Source organism: Tursiops truncatus, chromosome 1, assembly GCF_011762595.2.
Source record: "Tursiops truncatus isolate mTurTru1 chromosome 1, mTurTru1.mat.Y, whole genome shotgun sequence".
Classification (NCBI taxonomy): Eukaryota; Metazoa; Chordata; class Mammalia; order Artiodactyla; family Delphinidae; genus Tursiops; species Tursiops truncatus.
In genome coordinates, this window is record NC_047034.1 from 30220762 (window position 1) to 30244701 (window position 23940).

Consider the following 23940-nt stretch of genomic DNA (forward strand, 5'->3'; position numbering starts at 1 on the left):
CAACATGGCACTTCAAAATTTTTATAGATTATACTCTATTTAAATTCACCACAAAATAATGACTATATTTCCTTGTAGACTATCCATTTTAAACATAGCAGTTTTTACTTCCTTGCCCCTACCCCAACCTGCCTCTTCCTTCCTACCTCTCCCAAATAGTAACGGACAGTCTTTTTTCTATACCAGTGAGCCTGTTTCTGTTTTACTATATTCATTTGTTTGTTTTAATATGTAGATTCCACATATAAGTGATAATATAACACTATTTGTCCCTGTCTGTCTGCATCATTTCAGTAAGCATAATACCTTCCAGGTCTATCCATGTTGTTGCAAATGGCGGAATTTCATTCTTTTTTATGGCTGAGTAGTATTCCATTGTGTTGATTTTTTTTTTTTTTTGGTGTGTGTGTGCGTGTGTGTGTATCTCACATCTTCTTTAATTACTCGTTTTTTGATGGACTCTTAGATGGCTTCAATTTCTTCGTTTTATAAATAAGGCTGCTATGTGTATTGCAGTGTGTGTATCTTTTTAAATTAGTGTTTTTGTGTGTTTTTGATGTACACCCAGGAGTGGATATGCTGGATCATATGGTAGCTCTATTTTTAGTGTTTTGAAGCACCTCCAGACTTTTATGCATAGTGACTGCCTCATTTACAATCCCACCAACAGTGTACAAGGATTCCCTTTTCTTTACATCCTGGCCAACATTTGTTATTTGTAGTCTTTTTGATGATATCCATTCTAAAAGTGTAAGGTGATATTATCATCATTGTTTTAATTTGCATTTCTCTGATGATTAACTATGTTGAGCATCTTTTCATATGCCACCTGTATGTCTGCTTTGGAAAAATGTCTATTCAGGTTCTCTACCCATTTTTTAAAATGGGTTGTTTATTTTATTTTTATTAATTAGCACCAGGTCTTAGTTGCAGCAGGCAGGCTCTTTAATTGCAGTTTACAGGCTCCTCTGTTGCAGCTCTCCAGCTCCTTAGTTGCAGCGCATGGGCTCCTTAGTTGCGACTCCAGGGCTCCTTAGTTGTGGCTTGCCAGCTCCTTAGTTGTGGCACTTGGGCTCCTTAGTTGTGGGACACAAACTTTTAGTTGCAGCATGCGTGTGGGAACTAGTTCCCTGACCAGGGATCCAGGCCCCCTGCATTGGCAGCGCAGACTCTTATCCACTGTGCTGCCAAGGAAGTCCCAAGTGGGTTGTTTATTTTTTTGATGTTGAAATGTATGAGTTCTTTTTATATTTTTTATATTAACTCCTTATCAGATATATCATTTCAAATGCATTCTTCCATTAAGTAGGTGGACTTTTTGTTTTGTTAATAATTTCTTTGCTGTGCAAAAGGTGTTTACTTTGATGTAGTCCCATTTGTTTATTTTTGCTTTTGTTTCCCTTGCCAGATAAGACATATTTAATAAAAATATAACTAAGACTGATGGCAAAAAGCTTATTGCCTGTGTTTTCCTTTAGAACTACTATGGTTTTAGGTGTTTCATTTAAATTTTTAATCCATTTTGAATTTATTTTTGTGCTTCATGTGAGAGAGTAATCCAGTTTGATTCTTTTGCATTTAACTGTCCAGTTTTCCAAACACCATTTGTTAAAGAGGCTGCCTTTTCCCCACTGTATATTCTTGCATCCTTTTCCATAGATTAATTGCCCATATAAGTTAGGGTTCATTTCTATGCTGTCTATTCTGTTCTAGTGATCTATGTGACTGGTTTTGTGCCAGCACCATACTGTTTCGATGCCTGTAATTATGTAGTATAGTTTGAAATCAGGAAATGTGCTACCTTCAGCTTTGTTCTCCTTTCTAAAACTTGTTTTGGCTTTTGGGGGTCTTTTGTGTTTCCATACAAATGTGAGAATTATTTTTTCTAGTTCTGTGAAAAATGCAATCTATCCACCAGAGGGCAGACAGCAGAAGCAAGAATTACAGTCCTGCAGCCTGTGGAACAAAAACCACATTCACAGAAAGGTACACAAGATGAAAAGGCAGAGGGCAATGTACCACATGCAGGAACAATATAAAACACCAGAAAAACAACTAAATAAAGTGGAGATAGGCAACGTTCCAGAAAAAGAATTCAAAATAATGACAGTGAAGATGATCCAGGACCTCAGAAAAAGAATGGAGGCAAATATTGAGAAGATGCAAGAAATGTCTAAGAAAGACCTAGAAGAATTAAAGAACAAACAAACACAGATGAACAATACAATAACTGAAATGAAAATTACACTAGAAGGAATCAATAGCAGAATAACTGAGGCAGAAGAACAGATAAGTGACCTGGAAGACAGAACGGTGGAATTCACTGTTGTGGAACAGAATAAAGAAAAAAGAATGAAAAGAAATGAAAACAGCCTAAGAGAACTCTGGGACAACATTAAATGCAACATTTGCATTATGGGGGTCCCAGAAGGAGAGGAGAGAGAGAAAGGACTCAAAAAAATATTTGAGGAGATTATAGTCGAAAACTTCCCTAACATGGGAAAGGAAATAGCCATCCAAGTCCAAGAAGCGCAGAGAGTCCCATACAGGATAAACCCAAGGAGAAACATGCTGAGACACATAGTAATCATATTGGCAAAAATTAAAGACAGAGAAAAATTATAGAAAGCAGCAAGGGAAAAGCAGCAAGTAACATACAAGGGAACTCCCGTAAGGTTAGCAGCTGATGTCTCAGCAGAAACTCCACAAGCCAGAAGGGAATGGCATGATATACTTAAAGTGATGAAAGGGAAGAAGCTACAACCAAGATTACTCAACCCAGCAAGGATCTCATTCAGATTCGATGGAGAAATCAAAAGCTTTACAGACAAGCAAAAGCTAAGAGAATTCACACCACCGAACCAGCTCTACAACAAATGTTAAAGGAACTTCTCTAAGTGGGAAACACAAGAGAAGAAAAGGACCTACAAAAACAAACCCAAAACAATTAAGAAATTGGTAATAGGAATATACATATCGATAATTACCTTAAATGTGAATGGATTAAATCCTCCAACCAAAAGACACAGACTTCCTGAATGAATACAAAAACAAGTCCCATATATATGCTGTCTACAAGAGACCCACTTCAGACCTAGGGACACATACAGACTGAAAGTGAGGGGATGGAAAAATATATTCCATGCAAACGGAAATCAAAGGAAAGGTGGAGTAGCAATACTGATATCAGGTAAAATAGATTTTAAAGAATGTTACAAGAGACAAGGAAGGACACTACATAATGATCAAGGGATCAATCCAAGAAGAAGATATAACAATTCTAAATATATATGCACCCAATATAGGAGCACCTCAATACATAAGGCAACAGCTAACAGCTCTAAAAGAGGAAATCGACAGTAACACAATAATAGTGGGGGACTTTAACACCTCACTTACACCAATGGACAGATCATCCAAACAGAAAATTAATAAGGAAACACAAGCTATAAATGACACAATAGACCAGTAAGATTTAATTGAAATTTACAGGACATTCCATCCAAAAACAGCAGATTACACTTTCTTCTCAAGTGTGCATGGAACATTCTCCAGGATAGATCACATCTTGGGTCACAAATCAAAACTTAGTAAATTTAAGAAAATTGAAATCATATCAAGCATCTTTTCTGACCACTATGCTGTGAGATTAGAAATGAATTACAGGGAAATAAATGTAAAAAACAAAAACAAATGGAGGCTAAACCATATGTTACTAAATAACCAAAAGATCACTGAAGAAATCAAAGAGGAAATCAAAAAAATACCTATAGACAAATGACAATGAAAACACAACAATCCAAAACCTGTGGGATGCAGCAAAAGCAGTTCTAAGAGGGAAGTTTATAGCTATACAAGCCTACCTCAAGAAACAAGAAAAATCTCAAGTAAACAATCTAACTTTACACCTAAAGGAGCTAGAGAAAGAAGAACAAACAAAACCCAAAGTTAGGAGAAGGAAAGAAATCATAAAGATCAGAGCAGAAATAAATGAAATAGAAACAAAAGAAACAATAGCAAAGATCAATAATACTAAAAGCTGGTTCTTTGAGAAGATAAACAAAATTGATAAACCATTAGCCAGACTCATCAAGAAAAAGAGGGAGAGGACTCAAATCAAGAAAATTAGAAATGAAAAAGGGGAAGTTACAACAGACATTGCAGAAATACAAAGCATCCTAAGAGACTACTACAAGCAACTCTACGCTAATAAAATAGACAACCTGGAAGAAATGGACAAATTCTTAGAAAGGTGTAACTGTCCAAGACTGAACCAGGAAGAAATAAAAAATGTGAACAGACCAATCACAAGTAATGAAATTGAAACTGTGATTAAAAATCTTCCAACAAAGAAAAGTCCAGGACCAGATGACTTCACAGATGAATTCTATCAAACATTTCAAGAAGAGCTAACATCCATCCATCTCAAAGTCTTCCAAAAAATTGCAGAGGAAGGAACACTCCCAAACTCATTCTATGAGGCCACCATCACCCTGATACCAGAACCAGACAAAGATACTACAAGAAAAGAAAATTACTCTCTGATGAATATAGATGCAAAAATCCTCAACAAAATACTAGCAAACAGAATTCAACAACACATTAAGAGTATCATACACCACGATCATGTGGGATTTATCCCAGGGATGCAAGGATTCTTCAATATATGCAAATCAATCAATGTGATACACCATATTAACAAATTGAAGAATAAAAACCATATGATCATCTCAATAGATGCAGAAAAAGCTTTTGACAAAAATTCAACACCCATTTATGATAAAAGCTCTCCAGAAAGTGGGGATAGAGCGAACCTACCTCAATATAATAAAGGCCATATACGACAATCCCACAGCAAACATCATTCTCAATGGTGAAAAACTGAAAGCATTTCCTCTAAGATCAGGAAAAAGACAAGGATATCCACTGTCACCACTATTATTCAACATAGTTTTGGAAGTCCTAGCCACGGCAATCAGAGAAGAAAAAGAAATAAAAGGAATACAAATTGGAAAAGAAGTAAAACTGTCATTGTTTGCAGATGACATGATACTATACTTAGAGAATCCTAAAGATGCCACCAGAAAACTACTAGAGCTCGTCAATGAATTTGGTACAGTTGCAGGATACAAAATTAATGCACAGAAATCTCTTGCATTCCGATATACTAGTGATGAAAACTCTGAAAGAGAAATTAAGGAAACACTTCCATTTACCATTGAAACAAAGAGAATAAAATACCTTGAAGTAGGGCTTCCCTGGTGGTGCAGTGGTTGAGAGTCCACCTGCTGATGCAGGGGACACGGGTTCGTGCCCCGGTCCAGGAAGATCCCACATGCTGTGGAGGGGCTGGGCCTGTGAGCCATGGCCGCTGAGCCTGCGCGTACGGAGCCTGTGCTCCGCAATGGGAGAGGCCACAACAGTGAGAGGCCCGCATACCGCAAAAAAAAAAATACCTTGGAATAAACCTGCCTAGGGAGACAAAAGATCTGTATGCAGAAAACTATAAGACACTGATGAAAGAAATTAAAGATGATACTGAAAGATGGAGAAATATATACCATGTTCTTGGATTGGAAGAATCAATATTGTGAAAATGACTATACTACCCAAAGTAATCTACAGATTCAATGCAATCAGTGTCAAATTACCAATGGCATTTCTTACGGAACTAGAACAAAAAATCTTAAAATTTGTGTGGAGACACAGAAGACCCAAAATAGCCAAAGCAGTCTGGAGGGAAAAAAGCGGAGCTGGAGGAATCAGAATCCCTGACTTCAGACTATGCTACAAAACTACAGTCATCAAGACAATATGGTACTGGCACAAAAATAGAAATACACATCAATGAAACAAGATAGAAAGCCCAGAGATAAACCCATGCACCTATGGTCAACTAATCTATGACAAAGTAGGTAGGGTTATACAATGGAGAAAAGACAGTCTCTTCAATAAGTGGTGCTGGGAAAACTGGACAGCTACATGTAAAAGAATGAAATTAGAGCACTCCCTAACACCATACACAAAAATAAACTCAAAATGGATTAAATACCTAAATGTAAGACCAGACACTATAAAACTCTTAGAGGAAAACATAGGAAGAACACTCTTTGACATAAATCACAGCAAGATCTTTTTTGATCCACCTCCTAAAATAATGGAAATAAAAAACAAAATAAACAAATGGGACCTAATGAAACTTAAAAGCTTTTGCACAGCAAGGGAAACCATAAAAAAGATGAAAACACAACCCTCAGAATGGGAGAAAATATTTGCAAACGAGTCAACGGACAAAGGATTAATCTCCAAAGTATATAAAGAGCTCATGCTGCTCAATATTAAAAAAACAAACAATCCAATCCAAAAATTGGCAGAAGACCTAAATAGACATTTCTCCAAAGAAGACATACAAATGGCCAAGAAGCATATGAAAAGCTGCTCAACATCACTAATTATTAGAGAAATGCAAATCAAAACTACAATGAGATATCACCTCACACCCATTAGAATGGCCATCATCAGAAAATCTACATACATCAAATGGTGGAGAGGGTGTTGAGAAAAGGGAACCCTGTTGCACTGTTGGTGGGAATGTAAATTGATACAGCCACTATGGAGAACCGTGTGGGGGTTCTTTAAAAAACTAAAAATAGAATTACCATATGACCCAGCAATCCCACTACTGGGCATATACCCAGAGAAAACCATAATTCAAAAAGACACATGCACCCCAGTGTTCACTGCAGCACTTTTTACAATAGCCAGGTCATGGAAGCAACCTAAATGCTCGTCGACAGACGAATGGATAAAGAAGATGTGGTACATGTATACAATGGAATATTACTCAGCCATAATTAGGAACGAAATTGGGTCATTTGTTGAGACAAGTGGATGGATTTAGAGACTGTCATACAGAGTGAAGTAAGTCAGAAAGAGAAAAACAAATATCGTGTATTAACACATATATGTGGAACCTAGAAAAATGGTAGAGATGAACCAGTTTGCAGGGCAGAAATTGAGACACAGATGTAGAGAACAAACTTATGGACACCAAGGGGTGAAAGTGGCGGGGGTGGGGGTGGGGGTGGGATGAATTGGGAGTTTGGGATTGACATGTATACCCTGATGTGTATAAAATTGATGACAAAAAAAAAAAAAAAAACAAGCAGATGAAAACATTCAGACCTCTAGGCAGAGACTGCATCAAAACAAAGATCTTGGGGAAAAAATGCAATATGTATTTTGATAGGGGTTGCATTGAAGCTGTAGATTGATTAGATAGTATAGTCATTTTAGCAATATTAGTTCTTCCAATCTAAGACCATGGTATATCTTTCCATCTGTTTGTGTTTTATTTTCTTTCATCAGCATGTTACAGTTTTACGATTACAGGTCTTTTACGTTCTTAGATTTATTGTGAGGTATTTTTTTATTCTGCTGCAATTATAAATGGGATAGTTTTCTTAATTTCTCTCTCTGATAGTTTGTTGTAAATTTATAGGGATGCAATAGATTTCTATATATTTATTTTAAATTCTGCAATTTTACTCAATTCATTGATGAGTTCTAATTGGTTTTTGGTGGCATCTTTAGGATTTTCTATATATAGTATCCTGTTCTCTGAAAACAATAACAGTTTTACTTCTTTTCCAATTAGAATTCCTCTTTTTTCTTGTCTGACTGCTGTGGCTAGGACTTCCAATACTATGGTGAATAAAATTGGTGAGAGTTCACATTCTTTTCTTCTTTGTGATCTTACAGGAAAGAAGTTCATGTTTTCACCCTTGAGTATGATGTTAGCTGTGGGTTTGTCATATATGGTTTTTATTATGTTGAGGTTTGTTCCCTCTATACCCACTTTGTTGAGTGTTTTTTTTTATCATAAAAGAATATTGAATTTTGTCAAAAGCTTTTTCTGCATCTGTTGAGATAACCATATAATTTTTATTCTTTAATTTGTTAATGTGATATATCACATCGATTAATTTGCAGATTTTGTACCATTCTTGATACCGTGGGATATATTTCACTTGATCATGATTTATGATGTTGTTAATGTATTATTGAATTGAATTCTGCTTCTTAATATATTGTGGATTTTTGCATCTGTGTTTTATCAGTGATATTGGCCTGTAATTTTTTTTTTTTATGGTATCTTTTTCTGGTTTTGTTATCAGAGTGATGGTGGTCTCAGAAAATGATTTTTGAAGCATTTCTTCCTCTGCAGTTTTTTGGAGTAGTTGGAGAAGGATAGGTGTTAACTCTTGTTTAAATGTTTGGTAGAATTCACTTTTGAAGCCATCTTGTCCTGAACTTTTGTTTTTTGGGATTTTTTAGATTACTGATTCAATTTCATTACTAGTATTTGGTCAGCTTATATTTTCTATTTATTCCAGACTCAGCCTTGTGAGATTGCACACTTCTAGGAATTTGTCCATTCCTTCTAGGTTGTCCATTTATTGGCATATAATTTTTCATAGTTTTCTCTTATGATCATTTTATTTCCCTGTGGTGTCAGTTGTAATAACTTCTTTTTCATTTATGATTTTATTTATTTGGTCCCTCTTTTTTTTCTCATGAGTCTGGCTAAAGTTTTATTGATTTTGTTTCTCTTTTCAAAGGACCAGTGCTTAGTTTCATCAATCTTTTCTCTACCTTTTATTTTCTTAGTCTCTATTTCATTTATTTCCACTCTGAACTTTGTTATTTCTTTTCTTTTATTAACTTTGGGTTTTGTTTTCTTCTTTTTCCAGTTCCTTTAGGTATAAGGTTATGTTGTTTATTTCAGATTTTTCTTGTTTCCTGAGGTAGGCTTTTATTACTATAAATTTCCATCTTAGAACTTCTCCTAACCATAGATTTTGGATCATTGTGTTTTTATTTTTATTTTATTTTTTTGTCTCCAGGTATTTTTAAAATTTCCCCTTTGATTTCTTAAGTGACTCATTGGTTTTTCAGTAGCATATTGTTTAGCCTCTATGTATTCTTTTTTTTTTTGCAGTCTTAACTTTTTTATTTGATGGGTTTTTTGTAGTTGATATCTAGTATCATAATGGTGTGGTCAAAAAAAAATGCTTGGTATGATTTTAATATTCGTAAACTTACTGAGACTTGTTCTGTGGCCCAGCATGTGATCTGTCCTGGAGAATGTTTCATATACACTTGAAAAATTGTGCATTATGCTGCCTCTGGATGAAATTTTCTTTATTTATCTATTAACTCTATTTTGTCTAAGGTGCCATTTAAGGCCAGTGTTTCCTTCTTGATTTTCTGTCTGGATAAACTGTCCATTGATATAAGTGGGGTTTAAAGTCCCCTAATATTATTGTGTTACTGTCAATTTCTTCCTTTATGTCTGTTACTATTTGCTTTATGTATTTAGGAGGTCCTATGTTGGGAACATACACATTTACAGTTGTTATATCTTCTTGGACTGATGCCTTTATCATTATGCAATGTCCTTCTTTGTCTCTTGTTACAGTGTTTGTTTTAAAGTCTATTTTGTCTAATATAAGCACTGCTACCCCAACTTTCTTTACCTTTCAGTTTTCGTGGAATACCTTTTTCCATCCTCCCACTTTCACTCTGTCTATGTCTTTAGATCTGATGTGTTTCTTATAGGCAGTGTATATGTACATATGTATATGGGTCTTGTTTTGTATCCATTCAGCCACTCTATGTCTTTTGAATGGAGTATTTAGTTCATTTACATTTAAAGTAATTATTTTTAGAGGTGTACTTATTGCCATTTGTCAATTGTTATTGGGTTGTTTTTATAGTCTTTTTTTCCCTTTCTTCTTTTGCTGTCTTCCCTTCTGATTTAATTACTATGTTTAGTGTTACGTTTGGAATCCTTTCTTTTATTGTACCTGTGTATCTATTATAGATTTTTGGTTTGTCTTTACCAGATCATTTGTTTATAGCAATCTGTTCATATATGTGATTGAGTTGATGATCTCTTAAGGTCAAACACATTTTACCAACCTTGAGTTTTTACACATTTAATGATTTTTGAGATCCTATTTTACAATATTTTTGTTTTATGTATCCTTTAACTACTTATTGTGGACATAGATGATTTTACTGCTTTTGCCTTTTCACCTTCCTGCTGGCTTTATAATGGTTGATCTACCATCTTTATTGAATATTTCCTTTTACCAATGAGATTTTTCTTTTCATAATTTTCATGCTTTTAGTTGTAGTCTTTTATTTACTGCTTAGATGTATTCCTTTAACATTTCTTTTCCAGTCGGTTTAGTGGGGCTAAACTCATTTAGCTTTTGCTTGTCTGTAAAACTCTTTATTTCTCCTTAAAATCAGAATGATAGCCTTTCTGGGTAGATGTTTCTGTTATAGGTCTTTTCCTTTCATCACTTTAAAAATATCATGTCATCACTTCTGGCCTGCAGAGTTTCCACTGCAAAATCAGCTGATTGTCTTATGGCAGTTCCCTTGTATGTAACTGGTTGTTTTTTCCTTGCTGTTTTTAATATTCTCTCTTTAATTTTTGCTCTTTTAATTACTGTGTGTCTTGGTATGGTCCTCTTTGGGTTGGTTTTGTTTTAGACTCTGTGTTTCCTGGTAATGGATTTCTGTTTTCTTTCCCAGGTTAATGAATTTTCAGCTATCATGTCTTCAAATATGTTCTCTGCTCCTTTCTCTTTTTTCTCCTTCTGTGATCCCTATAATGATAATATCAGTATGCTTGATTTTTGCCAGTGGTTTCTTAAGCTGTGCTAATTTTTTTTTTTTTCCTTTCAGCTTAGGTGATTTGCACTACTCTCTTCCAGTTCACTGACCCATTCCTCTGTGTCATCTGGTCTACTTTTGATTCCATCTAGTGTATTTTTTACTTTAGTTATTGTATTCTTTAGCTTTGTTTTGTTCTTCTTTATATTTTCTAAATCTTTGTTAAACTTCTCACTGTGTTTACCCATTTTTCTCCCAAGTTCTCTGAGCATCTTTATGATTATTATCATGAACTGTTTATTGGGTAGATTACTTATCTCCACTTTGCTTAACTCTCCTTCTGGGCTTTATGTTGTTTTTTTGTTTCAAAAATATTCTTCTGTCTGTCATTTCATTTTGCCTGATTCCCAGTTTTTATTTCTGTGTATTAGGAAGGTTAGTTACATTTCTCAATCTTGGAAATGTGGCCTTATGCTTGAGATGTCATATGGGGTCCAGCAGCACACTCTCCTTTGTTCACCAGAACTGTATGCTGTAGAGGTGCCTTGTATGTGGGCTTCATGGGCCCTTCTGTTGTGGCAGGGCCAACTAGTGTGGGCATACTTGTAGGCATGACTGGCTCCAGGCTAGTTGGTTGCCAGGCCCTGCATAGCCCAGAGACTATCAACTGCTGCTGGGTGGGGCCAGGATATAAGGTGGCTGACTTTGTGGTCCTGGGAGTCAGAGGTTGCTGTTGGCCCCTGGGGTTGGGGCCAGATCCCTGGACTGCTGGCTGCATGGCTTATTGTGTCTTAGAGCTGGTGTTCACTTGGGGCTGGGCTGGGGCCCAGGGTGTCTAGAGACTGGTGCTGTCTCACTGGTGGGTAAGGTCGGCTCCTGGGGCTAGTGCCCAGTCCACTGGTGGGCAGGGCCAAGTATTGAGCCTCCTCAGGAGTGGGACCAGTTCCTGTGTCTGCAGGGGTTGTTCATGGGGGCCTATGGCTGCTGCCTGCCTTCTGGTGGGTGATGCTGTGTTCCCTGCTGGGCCTGGGGCAGTCCCAGGACTAGTGCCGACCAGCTGGCTGGAGGGTCTGGTCCTGGTGCTAATAAGGTAGAGGGAGGACTCCAAAATGGCACTTGCCAGCTCCAGTGTCCTTGTGGTAGAGTAAGTTCTCCAAAATAGCTGCCGCTGGTGTCTATTTCCCCAGGATGAGTCCTACTTTCCTCCTGCCTCTCTGGGAGGCTCTCTAAGATCAGCAAGTAGGTCTGACCCAGGCTACTTTCAAATTACTGCTTCTGCTCTGAGTCTCAGAACATGTGAGATTTTGTGTGTGACCTTTAAGAGTGGGGTCTGTATTTCCCACAGCCCTTTGGCTCTCCTGAAAACAAGCCCCATTGGCCTTCAAAGATGAATTCTGGGAGCTCATCTTCCTGGTGCAGGACCCCTGGCCAGGGAGCCTGATATGGGGCTTGGACCCCTAGCTTCTTGAGGAGAACCTGTGCAATTTTAAGTATCCTCTCATTTGAGGTTCTCTTCCTTGGGAGTTTTGGTAGCTTACCTGAGAGTATGGGTCTTGACTATACTACACCTCCGCCTCTCCTACCATTCTCATTGTGATTCCTTCTTTATATCGATAGCTGTGGAAGATCTTTTCTGCTAGTCTTCAGGTTGTTCTCATCAATAGCTGCTCTGTAAATAGTTGTAATTTTGGTGTGCCCATTGGAGGAGGTAGGCTCAGCGTCTTCCTACTCCTCCATCTTGGCCACACTTTTTAGGCAGTCAGTACTGACTTTTGATTGAGTAACTAGTTCTCCTACATATTGCCTGCCATCCTATAGTATTCATGGCTGGCTTGTGAAATGGTGATTTGTAGAGCTCCAAACTAAAATCTCTAAAAATAATAAATGGATGTTTGAGCATTAGCAAGCCTCCATGGTGTCTCATGGCAGCATTATGATAAACATTTAAGTAGTATTGTTTCATTAATCTTCACCCCTGATAATATGTATACTACTATCTTTTTTTCCATTAAAAAATGAGAAAGCTAAGTCTTAGAGTAACAAAGTAACTTACCTGTTCATACAGCTTGCAGGTAGCGCAGCCAGGACCAAACTTAGATCTGACAGTCCTAAGTGCATGTTCATAATCACTCTGCTGTTTGGATTGAAACTGAAATGTGTTGACAGCTGGAAGCAAATGCATTTGTAAAAGGTCTGGTCAATTTAATCAGCTCATCGGTTTTTGACTGAGATTTGACTCTTTGACTTAAGTAAGAAAACTTACCCAGTTCCTAACACTGATGATTATTTCCAGATTAAGTAATTTTGTAGCTAGAAGAAATCTTACAAATCACCTGCTTCTAACTTTTTATTTTAAGGGTTAATTAAATAAGACTGAGAGAGAGCCTCCGTGACCAAAGGCATGCCCCGTTTTACTGCCCATAGTCTACTGTTATGTCATCCCATGCTCAAAATCTCCTCACCTTCAGAAACAGGCTCATGAGTGTGAAAACACATTCTGACCCTGTATAACTCAATATCATCCTTATGAAGATAGATAGATAGATAGATAGATAGTTAGAGATAGATATGTAGATAGATAGGTAGGTAGATAGATAATCTTCTTTTGGGATGCTCGTGATATCTGAGTCTTTTGGCCTTAAATTAAATCGCCCTAAAGAGTTTTAATATTTATTAGAGTTACTTTTTTAGTATCTTGCTGTGTAGCTTGCTTTTTTGTTTGTCTGCTTTTAGCATTCTCCTCATCCATTTTCCATTGCTTATAGTCGGAAAGCAGATGATAAAGCATGTTAAAACCTGCTTATTATAAAAATAGTCTCTGAGTGAATGCTTAAATGAGTTTAGAATGATGTGTTTTTTATATGTGGCCTTTGTGACTGATTTTAGCTTTTAAAAACTAGATTATATTGGGTCTTTGTTTTTGTTTTGTTTTGTTTGTTTGCTTATTCTATGTCATGATAAGGTTCATGTGTAAATCATATCTGAATTAAGATAAAAACAGCTGAATACATTTTGATGATCACATTTTCAATCTAGAACACAAATCCTATTTTTACATGGAGTTTAAAATTTTTTTCTGCTGTGGAACTTATGGCTCAGGAACATTGAAGATTTTAAAATACAACCACAGAGGTCACTTTTAATTCCCAGATTCCTAACCTTGCTACTTTGGGATCCAGCGAACTGAGAGATGGACCTTAATTCAGCACCCAGCCAGAGGTGATGATTGTCACATCCAGGGATCTTAGGTGATTAAGGTGGGAGTCAGAGAGGTTTCCATGTCCATCTAAGCTGGCCTAGTTTAAACCATTAAGCTGATGATAAAAGGGTTTACAGGCTGATACTAGGCAAGGCAAAGCAGCTTATTCCTCATTTCTCAGCATTGTGTCAAGTAAATGAAGGACAAACAAAAGCCATAAAAGTGTATATTTTTTCATGTTTCTATAATTGGATGAAATATTTTATTACATGTGAAGAACTGAATATTGTTGCGGTCTTTGGGGGGTCTGATTAAAAAAAAAAAACAGACTTCCTTTCCTAGCTGAATTCTGAACCCACTGAATATTACAACCAAAGAGTAAAGCAGTTAGAGGTCACAGTATCACCTTGATCGCTGACAAAGCTATTATATTGAAGAGGGTTTGTGAACACAGGAGACTTAATCCTAAAACCCAGTCCTTAACAGACTACTCACCCAATGGGGTAGGCCTCTCCACATCAGCAGATTTGGATATGGGCTTCCCTACAGGAAAGGGATGGGCTCTGTAGGCCAATTTCTCATTCCCAACTCTTTTACCTGATAAGTCAGCGCAGCTCCCCAGAGTGGAGTGAGTTAGGGAACAGAGAGAGGCAGGAGAATTAGGCTAATGGTGCTCCCTCCACATGGAAAAGGAACATAAGGAGTGGAGAATATGCAGCTCAAAGTATCAGGGGTGTGGTGTGTGTAGACATCTGAAGTCCAATATTTATTGTCTGTGTGTGGTGTTTTATATATGCTGTATCATTTAATAAAATACTGTACTCCTCCCACCCAACCCAACCCTACAAAGGCTGTGGAATAGTTGTTATAAATATTATTATATACATTTTACACATGAGGAAACGAAACCTTAGAGAAGTTGCTTAGCTTGCTCAAAGTGTCATGAATGATAATGAGAAGATCTGAAACCCATTTTCCCACATCTTAATTTCTCATGTTAATAAATCTGAAAATACTTATCCAGGCAAATAAGATCTCTTCATTGAAAACTGTTCTGAAGCCGTGTTGATTGATGATTACTTGATACAACATTTAGACTGTGATTTTTTTAAACTTTTTATTTTGAAATAATTTCAGATTTACAGAAAAGATGCAACAATCTTACAGAGAAGTCCCTGTATGCCCTTTATTCAGCTTCCTCTAATTTCATCATCTTATATAATGATAACATAATTTTCAAAAATGGGAAATTGATATTGGTACTACACTATTAACTAAACTACAAACCTTACTCAAATTTCACTACTCACCCATTGTTTTCAATATTGACTGAATTTTTTGAAGGCAGCAAGTGTATTATATTCATATTCACATCCGTAGTGCCCTCTGTAAGTCTGATCTAGAATCAGTCATAAGTAACTGCTTGTGAGATGAGTAAATAATAGATTTTGAGTTTCATACTATCAATACAACTTGTGTATATTTGTGTGTATATATGTGCCACAGGCTTAGAAGCACATACAAAAGTCTGAAGCTGTGATTTGAATGAATGTTATTCAGAACTAAGTTCCACATTAGACTTGGTAAAGCAAAGCCATGTAAAACTGAAAAATTATCAAAAACAAAAGAGAATGTACTAATCAGATTGAAAGAAAGATACATACATTGGAAGGTACTAAATTAGCAAAAGGCTATGGTGTGACATTCATTTTATTACTTTTGTACATGTGTGTGCATGCATGTAGATTTCATATGTCAGTTTAGTAAATGCCTGGGCAAGAGAAGAAGCAGTTGCTGACGGTCCTGTATTTCTAGTCAGGTTGTGGATTTATGTTAAACCAAATCATATAAACTCTCTTGTTTGAAGAGAAAATCCAGATTGATGCTTTTTTTTTTTTTTTTTGTGGTACGTGGGCCTCTCACTGTTGTGGCCTCTCCCGTTGCGGAGCACAGGCTCCAGACGTGCAGGCTCAGCAGCCATGGCTCATGGGCCCAGCTGCTCCGTGGCATGTGGGATCCCCCTGGACTGGGGCGCGAACCCGTGTCCCCTGCATCGGCAGGCGGACTCTCAACCACTGCGCCACCAGGGAAACCCCAAATTGATGCTTTTAAGTCTTCTATTTTCTTTTGCACTGACTTCAGTAGAGATAGCATTAATGAAATGTGGATCTTGTTATCACAATGTTTTCTGATCATTTATAACCAAAGAATGTGAAACCAGGAGAGAGGCAATATTCCAAGCACAAAATTCTTCTTAAGCTTAATGAACTCTGAAATAGCCACCTTTCTTTCTGTTTTCTCAATCATCTTTTAACCAAACTGAAAATATTAATGTGACAAAGTATAGAAAGACAAGAATATGGCATTATTCTTAGGGAAAACAGGTATACAAAATTCTTATGAGGACTGATTTTTCTCAAAAAGTTCAATTTTTAAAACGTTTTAATTATTTTATTATTGTTATTTAGATGGAAGACGTCATAGCACGCATGCAAGATGAAAAAAATGGAATTCCTATTCGTACCGTCAAAAGCTTTCTTTCCAAGATACCTAGTGTCTTCTCTGGTAAGTTTGCATTCAATGTAACACTATTTTCTCCAGCACTTTTCATATAACTATGTGAAATCTATTCTAGTCATTTACTATTGACGCTCTCTCTAACTCATTATTCAATAATTACTTATAAAAATTTATGTCATGTTCAACATCATGTTGGATACTTGACTTGATAGTAAAACAAATCAAAACAGCAAAAAAAAGAAAAAATCATGACCTTACCCAAAAGTAGTTGCAAAGACATAATGAACAAATGTGAAATAACAGAAAATATATATATATATTAAAATATAGATGTATGAAACAGTGTGCTGTAGATTATATACAAAAGTTAGGAAGGTGACAAAAATCAATGAAGAGGCAAGAAAGGGTTCCTGAAGAGCAGTGATAAGCTGAGTTTGAAAAATGAGGAATTATATCAGCCTCAAGACTACTACCTCAACCAATTCTGCATGCAAAACTGGGAGTGACCAAACTGCTAAGAACAGGGTGGATAGATGGGAACAAGTAGAGTTGGGTCAAATAAGGAGGGTCTAGGGTCTTTGAAAGCCAACCAAAGAATCTAATTCTGATATAACAGAAAATATGGAGATACCTACAATTTTTGCAGAGAATGTTATGATGAAAGTGCTTGGGGTGAATTGATATTCAGTAAGGGTCCTTGTCACTGTGATAGGTATAAGGCTCTTGTAGGACTAGTTTGAATGCTAAGGATCTGATAGCCAGGGAGTGGAGGAATAGAGAGGAAGAAGCATGAGGATTTGGTGAATAACTAGGTATATAGGATATAAGATGACATGAACCAATGGTTTTTGTTTTTTAATTGGGTGATTGTGAGATATAGGAATTATTATTAGAAATAGGGAAACACCACAGATTTTGTTGAAAGTGACTAGAGAAGCCCTAGAGAAAATGGATAATAATAAGTTAGAAATAGGTGCTCTGGCTCCAGGAGACAGTGAGTGGCCAAGCTCTGGGGACTCGGGTGTGCTCTGTCCTTGGATGGCATGACTTAGAGAAGAGACAGAATCAGAAAGACCAAAACCTTCGCAGCCAGTAAGGAGAGTAAGGAGGCTGGTGCTGAGCATGTGGAGGGGAGGGTGCTTGATGGAATTCATGAACAAGAGTTGTGTGATGCTTTCTTGTGAACAAGGATCAAAAGAAGACCAATGACCAGGAATCCTTCAGCCTTGGTACAGTGGTAATAATTAGGGCCAGAACACAAATAAGTAGGCCCAGATGTTGATGTTTAATAGCTGCATTGCTCTCAGATGAAAGAGAGAAAGCAATAGAGCAGATAAGAGCTGCAGTAGCATGACATTTTGCTCTAATAAAACGTATTCTTTTTCCTGTTACTGCCTTTCAGTCCCACTTTGTTCCAGTTTCTTGTTCTTCCTTGATGATGCCCTATATTTTCCTATATCTGGGACTTTATCTCTTCCTTCCTCAGTATTCTACTTCCAGACTTCGAGGTCATTCTGACCATTAAATTCTGTCCATTCTTCAGCAGCTAGCTCAGAGAGCTCTTTGGAGAAAACTATCCTGAGTTTTGTTCTCTGTTCTCTCAAAAGACTTGTTGTTATTGTTTTGCCTCCCTGTTAGTAGTTATTATGCCCCACCTTGCCTTATAGTTATTTTTTTATATGTCCTGTATCCTCGAGTAAGTATTAAGCTCCTTGCCATCAGTAACTCAGAGAGTTAACTTTACCTCTAAACACAAGTATGAAAACTACTTGTATTTTGTCAACCAATGAAAAAGAGAACTTATCTCTTTAAAATACTTCAATACTGGGGTTGTAAACTGAAATGCATTCACAATCCAGGCAAATAAATTCACTAAGTTGCCCTTCTGAACTGGGAGCTGTGGTCAATTAAATAGTGCATAGCCCATCCAGAGGCGTTTTAATTCAGGAATTTAATGGCTGAATGCAAAAGGATTGCCCATCTGTTTAAGCTGAGCTTCAAGTTAGAGTTACCTGCTCTAATGGTAAATCTAAAATTTTGGTTGAGTTCTTCAAGTAATAATACCTCCAATACAATTCCAATATAGCATTGTATTGGAAGAACTCTTGATTGACAATATTAAGGTCTTAATTAAAAAGTAAGAATGAGATTGAACCATGAAGTGCCTGTTATTATTTTAATGTTCATTAACATAAACCAACAATGTTAGCTGTGAAATAAAGAGAATATCAATGACAATTTTCATATTACTGTAATTAGTTTCTAATTATCATTCAGTGTTTCCTAGAAACTTTTAGGAGCTCTCTGCCTCACAGGTTCAATTAGATGCTTTGCTGTAGATTTAATTTGTATGTCTAGTATTATGTCTAGTATTTTACCAACCTCTTTGTATTAATATTCCCAAATTATAATGGTCTGAATCTCCATCTACTTTACTAGCAGTTTTTGGTCTTTTTTAGTAATTTTCTTATCCTGCTATTTCTTATGGTGATTTGGGATTAATCCCTGTATTCTTTTGTGGCCTGACTTGCTACCCACTGCTTACTTTCCTGCCTCTTTCTGCTTCTTCTTTCTCTTTTTCATGTTCTACTTCAGAGCCGCTAATGAAACAAGGGATCTACTAACTTTAGGCCCTTACTTCAATCAGAAACCAACTGTGATGAGTGATGTAATGTGTGAGAGGAAGGTAGTGTGATTGTTGGGGAAAGGAGTATATTTTGTTATGGACCATTTCACAAGGGAAAAACTGTCTCAAATACTGTTGATCTAGCTCTTTCAGGTTACCCATTTATGCTCCCTAAAGGCTTGATGAACAAAGCATGGTCCATGAACCAAGAATATCAACATCACCTGGGAATTTATTAGAAATACAGTATCTGGGCCCACTCCAGACCTACTGAATCTGAATCACAATTTTAACTCTAAAGTTTAAGAGGTACTGCCTTAAGTAGGGCAGCAGGGCCAGACTGGGTTCCAGGCCAGCACTCAGTTTTTACTGGGTGCAGTGGCCAACGTGTTTGTGCAGAGCTTTCTGTTTCCCTTCAAAGGCCCTGATTATTCCTTCTGCAGTCTGGCCTCAATCAAGCCCACCCCAGTTTGTCTAATGGTTTTTTCTTGTTTTGGTTTTGTTTTGATTTGTTTGTTTCTCTTGTGGGAGGGAGAAGGGATTATAAAGAAGAATCTAGTTCCTTCTAGCTCCTTTACTCCAAGCCAAGAGCCTCTTCAACCTCTAAGATTGAGGGATGTTAACAGTTATGTGGAGGGATGGAAACTATCCAGCTCTACCAGGCAGCACCCATATATAATACACATGTCATGGTGGCCAAGTAATGTTCATATCTACCTCAGGGGAAAACAGCTGTATTAAGAACATGATGATGCAATTCCATCCTCTCACAACATCTGAGATCCAAACCCAGTATCATGGCTATTACATAGATAATATAACAGTGGTTTGGGCTTTGGAAATTTTTTGTTTGTTTATTTTTCCCCACCTCCTGATAAATGCTTTCTTCCAGCTAAACATCCAAGACTTCTCTAATTATTTTGGTTTTGGAGTTGTTAATTTCAGCCTCCTGGTTTCCATGGTCCCAACATCAGATGAAAAATCTTTGGATGAACACTCCATGTTGATCTCTTGAACTATGGGATAGGAGATGTCCTTGGGTAGGACAATGTCCAATCACAACCTTGTTTACCCCCAGAATTGCCTTCTCAACTTGGGAGATAGCTTAGGCAGTTCCATTGGTGTTATATGACTGGACCCCCTCAAGTTCAAGAAATGAAATCAGTGGTGGGCATTTGAATGTTTTCATATTCTGGACATTCAGTATTTCACTTATTCTAGATCATGGTGAAATAAGCCCTTACCCATTGTATGAGTTTAATTTTCTTCAATGGATTGACTGGGAAGTTACTGTGTTTCCAGATAACCCACCGCAGGAAATAAATCTGACCGCTCTTCTCAGTTCTTTATAAATGGTGTAGGTTTTCATTAAAATGGTCAGAAATAAATTGGGGGTTGTAAGTCGGCCATTCCTGCATTTCATATATTTCTGTCTTTTGTCTTGATAGCTTGAGGACATTCTCCATCACGAGCACATCGATACTTAAGGAGTTGCATCTTTTTGTTACTGTTCTTTTGCAACTTATTTCCATTCTTCATCTGAATGGATCACTTTTAACATGCTCTCATAAAAATGGCTTGCCACCAATTGGCAAGAGCAAAATTTATAGTCAGAAGAGTTATTTAATAGTCCTTATGATGTGTGGGTTTGGCTAGCCTTAAGTCTTTTTTTCTAAAACTACTTTATTAAGGTATGATTAAAATAAAAACCTCTATACATTTAATGTATTCAACTCAACGAGTTTGGAGATAAGTATAAACAGGTGAAATCATCACCACTATCCATGCCATAAGCATATCCATCATCCCGTAAAATTTGCTTCTGCCTTAATTAATTAATTTTGGGTAAGAACATTTAACATAAGAGCTACCATTTTAGCAGATTTTAAAGTATGCAATACAGTTTGTTAACTATAGGCACTATGCTGTACAGGAGATCTCTATAACTTTTACATCTTGTGTAACTGAAAGTTGTACCCTTTGACTAATATGTCCCCACTTCCCCATCTCCCAGCGCTTGGCAACCACTATTCTACTCTCTGCTTTTATGAGGTTGACTGTTTTATATTCCTCATATATATGGTGTCATGCAGTATTTGTCCTTCTGTGTCTGGCTTATTTTAGTTGGCATAATGTCCTCCAGATTCATCCATGTTGTCACAAAAGGCAGGATTTCCTTCTTTTCTAAGGCTAAATAGTACTCTATTGAGACTTTAGCCTCAAGTCTTAGGCTCAAGAAAGCATCTTTAATTCTCTAGAATCCACTCAGGCCATTTTTTCCCTCTGTGTTCTATTCTTACTCTCAGCAAGTTTGATAACAAAGGAAGCCCTAACCAGTAACATGCTGAGCTACTCCAATTACATGGAAATAGGAATTATTATATTTCATATTACTGGATAATGAATCATTATTCATATTTTATTATTATTTTGGTCCTCTAACAGGGTATACAGTTCTTTGTGAGGCCTTGTTCTTTTCAGGCATGTATGTGAAACTCAGCAGTATATATGAGCTTAAAAATTAAGTTGCTTTTAAAGGAAATAATTTGAATATGTCCTGCCTCTTATCTTTTATTCTTCCAAAGGTTGTATGAATGTTTATTAGTGTCATGGAGAAATGATCTATATAGGCTTAAACTTATCTTGTGGGTAGCTGCACCGGTAAGAAAGAAAAGGAGAAAGCTTGGTGATATGGACTGGCTGAATGCAAGTTTAATAAGTACATATTTTGCATCTAAAGTTTGTGAGAACAGCTTTCAGGGTGCCTTATGACTTAAACCTGATTACATCTGGAGTTAACTAAAGGACAATAAAATTAGAAATAAATATTATGGAATATTTTTCTCTGGAGACTGTAAGACTGTCTAAGTAATTCTAAGATATTTCTAAGAGTCTAAGATGCTCTTTTCTGAAACTGACATCTTACTGTGAAATATTTTTCATCTGTCATTGGAATGGCTAGCATGGGTTCTACAGAAATTCAGAGCGAAATAGATTGCTTTTAAAACAATTGTAAAATATTTTGGCATGAATCATGCTTGTAATATTTTGCTTTTATAATATCCCATTGGTAATTCAAGAATCTAAAGAGGAAATTTATAAGCAATAAATAAGAAAGAAAAAATATCTAAAAATATTGGCAGTTCTTAAAGTTCAATTCTGAAAAAATAAATTCTTGGAGAAAACAAAAAATTTTAACTAGATTTGCAAGAAACATAAACATTTGCCAAAAGCCAGTCCTTTCTTTGTCATCTTCTTGACATACCTCTCTGACAAAGTCACAAAACAACTGGCACATGGTAACTACACAATCAGCCAAACTGAGGAACAGAGGGGAAGCTGAACTGTCACATAATCAAACAGGTATTTAAATTATCTTTGCTGTGAAAGATTCTTCACCCCATTTTGGTTGTCACTCTTATTGTAAAATAGCACCATGAAGTGATTAGAAATAGTAAAGAATTCTAATCTCAGCTACTTGGACTCTCTGGCATTTGTTCTAGATAATTCTTTTTCTATAGCTAAATACTACTGGGAAAATGATAAGGTTAGCTATGTATTGGGCTTTCACTGTATTTGTAGATAAATGACTTATTTTAAAATGTGGTTGAATCAGTTTGATTTGACCAAGATAAAAAGCAAGCTCTTGTTTTCACCAGAATGTTAGAAGAAATGGTAAAAATTCAGTAATACCTTAATGCTTTGATTTCACCTTTAGTTTTCTTTGTAGCCACGCCAATGAGACCCAGGAACTATTTTTCTCTTTCAGGGTAACTGTAGATGGTGGTGCTGTTTCTCTGGAGTGCTTTTTGGACATCTGAATTTGCTATTTTGTATTTTAAGTGAATATTATTGGGATTGGATTGGATTTTGTCCTCCAAATAACTTCATTGCAGAGAGGGAAGGTCTGTTCAAATACATAAATATGTCTGTCAAAATTCTACAGATAAGAGTCCTCTCTGACTACCAACTGTGTTGGTTTTCTGGAGTAGTTCTGTTACCTTATCCTTTACTCAGAACATGGCTTCTCCCTATATGTTCTTGCTAGGGCAAAGACTCTTTCCAACACAACTGAATCATTTTATTGTTGTATGACCAACAGCTGTAAATAAATCTCTGGATATGGACCTTTTTACTTAAAATTATGAACACAACTCAAGAGTAAATCATTATCAATAGCCAAAATATGTAATTTACTTGACAAAAATCATTGTGCCCACAGAATAGCAGATTTCTATCCTTCAGGAGCTCTCTGGAAAAGACTCTAAGAACTATGATGAACTTCTAGTTCTCTCATTCCTACCTGGGAATCTGACAGGGTTCATAGATAAACACAGGGTGAATGCACAAACATGTAGCCAAGGTTCTATGGAGAAATATTGAGGCTCACTAATATTGTAGCTTATTTTTTGGACTTGGGGAAAAAGGGCAATTGATGTACTTTTTTTAGAATTTCCAAAAACCACTACTACATTTTTACAAAGAAGAACTGTACATGGCAGTGTTGAGAGTATTTTGGCATGGTTAAGGAACAATATATTGATAAAAGGCAGAAAACAGAGTGCAGTCATAAACAAACAACTGTCTGTAAGTCTGGGGAATCCCAACTTGTGTTGAATTTTATCTTAGAATTTAAATATTATCTTTAGGCATCTGGACTCTTCAGATTTACAGATGATAACAAATTTTTCCAAAAAGTAAAAACCGAAACCATGAAAGAAAACAAAAATCAAAGATGAGAACACCAGGATATGTGAAGAACTTTCTGGAAAGTTATCAAGAGAGAGAAAATTTAGCCAAATAGAAAATAATACATTTATAAAAAATAATGCAAAGTCAAGTCTGGGGCAGGTTCAGCACTAATATTTAAGACCCATGAAAGGAACTAGAGGGTCACCAATAGCCT

At 36.5% G+C, this 23940-nt stretch overlaps 1 protein-coding gene across 5 annotated transcripts in view; it reads left to right on the forward strand.

Annotated features, from left to right (window-relative positions):
• Positions 1-23940, forward strand: part of RGS7 (regulator of G protein signaling 7) — a 592608-nt gene that overhangs the window by 268423 nt on the left and 300245 nt on the right. For all 5 annotated transcript variants that reach the window (XM_073801627.1, XM_073801618.1, XM_073801639.1 and 2 more), the window contains one exon: positions 16357-16453. In XM_073801627.1, the coding sequence (XP_073657728.1) occupies positions 16357-16453 (97 nt within the window). The remainder of the gene's footprint in view (positions 1-16356; positions 16454-23940) is intronic.